The sequence below is a fragment of the Prionailurus viverrinus genome, chromosome F1 (assembly GCF_022837055.1).
Source record: "Prionailurus viverrinus isolate Anna chromosome F1, UM_Priviv_1.0, whole genome shotgun sequence".
In the NCBI taxonomy this organism is placed as follows: Eukaryota; Metazoa; Chordata; class Mammalia; order Carnivora; family Felidae; genus Prionailurus; species Prionailurus viverrinus.
Window position 1 is genome coordinate 67,216,491 of NC_062577.1, and position 3,340 is coordinate 67,219,830.

The window sequence follows — 3,340 nt, forward strand, 5'->3', positions numbered from 1 at the left end:
GCTCACAGTACAACTTCCTTTGAGGCAGGAACTCTGAGCCACGTTTGCAAAAGGGATCAGCTGGAGTGAAAGGAGGTGGACAGAATGAGAGGGCAGAAGATTCTTGGAGGAAGTTCCTGTCTGTCATGGGGCCGCTCTCTCCTCAGCTTCTCCACTGTCCCCAGGGCCTCCAGCACTACATCTTCAGTTCTCCCTGTCCTGGCCACGGCCCAGCCACCATGACAGGCACACCAGTGGAGGAATCCCTCTTCCAAATCATCCACTGTTACCACCAGTATGCAGCCCGGGAGGGAGACGTGGAGACCCTCTCCCTGGAGGAGTTGAAGGCTCTGCTTATGGACAATGTACCCCGCTTCATGGAGAGCCTGGTGTGTGGGGTCTGGGGTCAGGTGGGGATGAAGTATAGGGTTGGTTGTGGGGTTGGAAGTGAGTAGTGAGGGTGTAGATACATGGAGTTATCTCCCAAGAGAATTCCTACTTAGGGGAGGAGGAGGAGGAGGGAGTTGGGAGGGCAGGATCTGCCAGCTTTATTTCCCTTCCCTCCCTCTCCTGAAACTTCCTGCCTGGCCCCACTTCAGCCCTAATCCCTGAGATTTAGTCCCAACCCAACCTGTTTATTCCTCTGCTCATCCTGTTTCCTGAGAGAATAGGTGCTGATCTTCTCTCTGCCTGAAGCCCCATTCAGTCAGAGATCCTGCCCTGAACCTGCCCGTTTAGCCCCAGCCCCTTCTGGGTACTGGCACAAACCTCCCCTGTCCCTGTGCTTGGGGGAGGACAGTTTGGGCAGAAGCCAGGTGGGGGTAGGGAATGTAATCTCCCCTTCCAGCTGCTGTCTGAAGGGCTAACAGAGGCTCTCGGACCAGCCTGGGGCTCAGAAACCCTCTCAGGCCTGCTCGTCTTCTCCATTATCAGAGTCTGTGATTACCAAGTGTCTCGGGGGCTGCAAGGGTGGCAGGAGTGTCTGTGGGGTAATGCCCTCTGCCCTCAGCGCCATGCCTGGAGGGGTCTCTGGACTGTCACCTCCAATGGACTTCAGGTCCATGCCCTGAAGGGCACTACATTCCAAAAGCAGCGCTCCTTTGTTCACTGCGCGTCTTCCCCTTACCTACCTTTGGGAAACATCAGAGGAGAGTCCTGCCCTCAGTTTACTGGAGTGTAGCTGTGAGGGTCACAGAGGGGACTAGGGTGACTTTCTTTCCAGGGCCAACTGTCTGTAGCCCATGGGGCTGGGCCCGATGCTCACAGCACCCCCGCCCCTGCCCCGCCCCAGGTTAAGGGCCCCCAGGGACAGACACTAGACCAGGGGGGCTGAGGTGAAGGAAGCCAGGGAGAGCCTGCCCTAGCAGGAAGCCTTCAGTTTTGGGATCAGCCAGTTTTGTGGAGATAAGATTAGGTGAATTAGATGGTGGTGGGCGGCAGGGGAAATAGAGGGTATGGAGCTCCCCATGGAGATGAGGGCCACCCTCTGGGCCCCCAGCTGCTGACAGATGCAACAGGTTTCTTCCCTGTAGGCTTTCCAAGGACTCCACTCTGAGTCTCCACACCCACCAGCCAAACCCTGCTGGAACATGCTCCACGGGCCCTGCCCAGGACTCTGTTCTCATCCCTGTCTTCTCACCGCACTGCACACTGACCCTGGCCTTCCTTCTCCCTGTCCCTTCAACCCCACGTGCGTTTGTTCCTCCCCTATTCTGTCTCCGATCTTCATCCCTCAGGGCCACCTGCTCTGGGACATGCTGGACACCTCAGGGCCCATGATGTTCTTTCCCCTTATTCTGCACTTTCTGCAGGGGACACAGGCTAAGTGTCATAAACAAGTCCTGAGCAGACGCCACAGCATGCACACATCTGATCCCACCCCCTGGTGGCCCTGCGATAGTGCTGGAGGTGCAGACACGAGGGGCAGGTGGGCTCTGCCCGGAGGAGCTCCCAGTGTGAAGCAGGGGCACAGCTTTCCATCCCAAAGCTCTTGGGCTGGTGGCCTCTGCAGGGAGGCTGCCAGTGCAGCTGGGCAGACAGGTCAGGAGGTGCCAGGCCGCTCAGCTCTGCCCAGCAGCCAGGCGGTCAGTCAGCCAGTGGTGCCCAGGCTGCACTGTCAACCCACACAGCCCTGGGGCCAGCTAGCTGAGGTGCCCGCCATGTCTCCGCCTCTTAGCCTGATTCTATAGCATAGGGTGCCCTGGCCTCTGCCTGAGTGATGGGCTGTTTGTTGCAAGCCTCTTGTGGCTGGGCCATGCCATGGTGCCACGCAAGCAGTGGAAGCATGGCCCTTTGCTGTGGGCCATGTGCCTGGGTTGATGGGTGACCCTCTGCCCCTCCTCAGGGCCGGAAGGAGCCCTACTACATCTCGGAGTTGTTCCGGGCTGCAGACAGGAACAAGGACAACCAGATCTGCTTTGATGAGTTCCTCTTCGTCCTGGGCCGTCTGGTGAGGGACTACCACCTGCACTACCACCGGCAGCAGTGTGCCCACTACTGTGCCCAGCACAGTCTCCACTAGCAGACGTGTGGCTGCCTCCACCCGCAGGGGCCTGTCCGGGAGCGGATGGAGAGCTCTGCCCAGTGAGTCTGTGTGTGCCCACATGTGTGTACAACCAACAGCTGTGAGGGAAGAGAATAAAGCAACCCCATAAATGTGTCCTGGAATTCTTTAGTTCATGGATTTGGGCATCTGCTGTGGGTCCTACATCGGGGACCATCCATTTAGGGTGAGAGATACGGCCCCAGTCTCCAGGAGCCCCTGTCTGAGGGGAAGGCCCGGCCCAACCTCCAGGAGCCCCTGTCTGAGGGGGGAGGCATGGCCCTAGTCCCCTGGAGCCCCTGTCTGTGTGGGGAGACATGGCCCTGACCTCCAGGAGCCCTTGTCTGAGGGGGAAGGCATGGCCCTGACCTCCAGGAGCCCCTGTCTGAGGGGAGAGATATGGCCGGGCCTCCAGGAACCCCTGTCTGAGGGGGAGGCACAACCATAGTCTTGTGGAGCCCCTGTCTGAGGGGGGAGGCATGACCCCAGTCTCCTGGAGCCCCTGTCTGAGGGAGAAGGCACAGCGCTAGTCCTCTGGAGCCCCTGTTTGAGTGGGGAGACATGGCTCGACCTCCAGGAGCCCCTGTCTGGGGGGGGAGACATGGCCCGGCCTCCAGGAGCCCTTGTCTGAGGGGGAGGCATGACCCTAGTCTCCTGGAGCCCCTGTCTGAGTGGGGAGACATGGTCCCGACATCCAGGAGCCCCTGTCTGAAGGGGAAGGCACAGCCCAGCCTCCAGGAGCCCCTGTCTGCGGGAGGGAGGCATGGCCCCAGTCTCCTGGAGCCCCTGTCTGAGGGAGCAGGCAGGGCGCTAGTCCCC

The 3,340-nt window shown here is 59.8% G+C and overlaps 1 protein-coding gene across 1 annotated transcript; it reads left to right on the forward strand.

Moving 5' to 3' along the window:
- The first annotated feature begins 218 nt into the window (after positions 1–218).
- Positions 219–2,500, forward strand: LOC125155153 (protein S100-A15A). Its single transcript, XM_047840054.1, has 2 exons — positions 219–368; positions 2,324–2,500. Exons 1-2 carry the CDS (start codon positions 219–221, stop codon positions 2,498–2,500), a joined length of 327 nt encoding a protein of 108 aa, XP_047696010.1.
- Positions 2,501–3,340: the final 840 nt, after the last annotated feature.

Bases quoted from the DNA above. Each gene is read 5' to 3' on its own strand.
- LOC125155153 (XM_047840054.1), top strand. From the start codon at position 219: ATGACAGGCACACCAGTGGAGGAATCCCTCTTCCAAATCATCCACTGT. The intron at 369-2,323 runs GTGTGTGGGGTC...GCCCCTCCTCAG, and splicing joins CCCGCTTCATGGAGAGCCTG to GGCCGGAAGGAGCCCTACTA.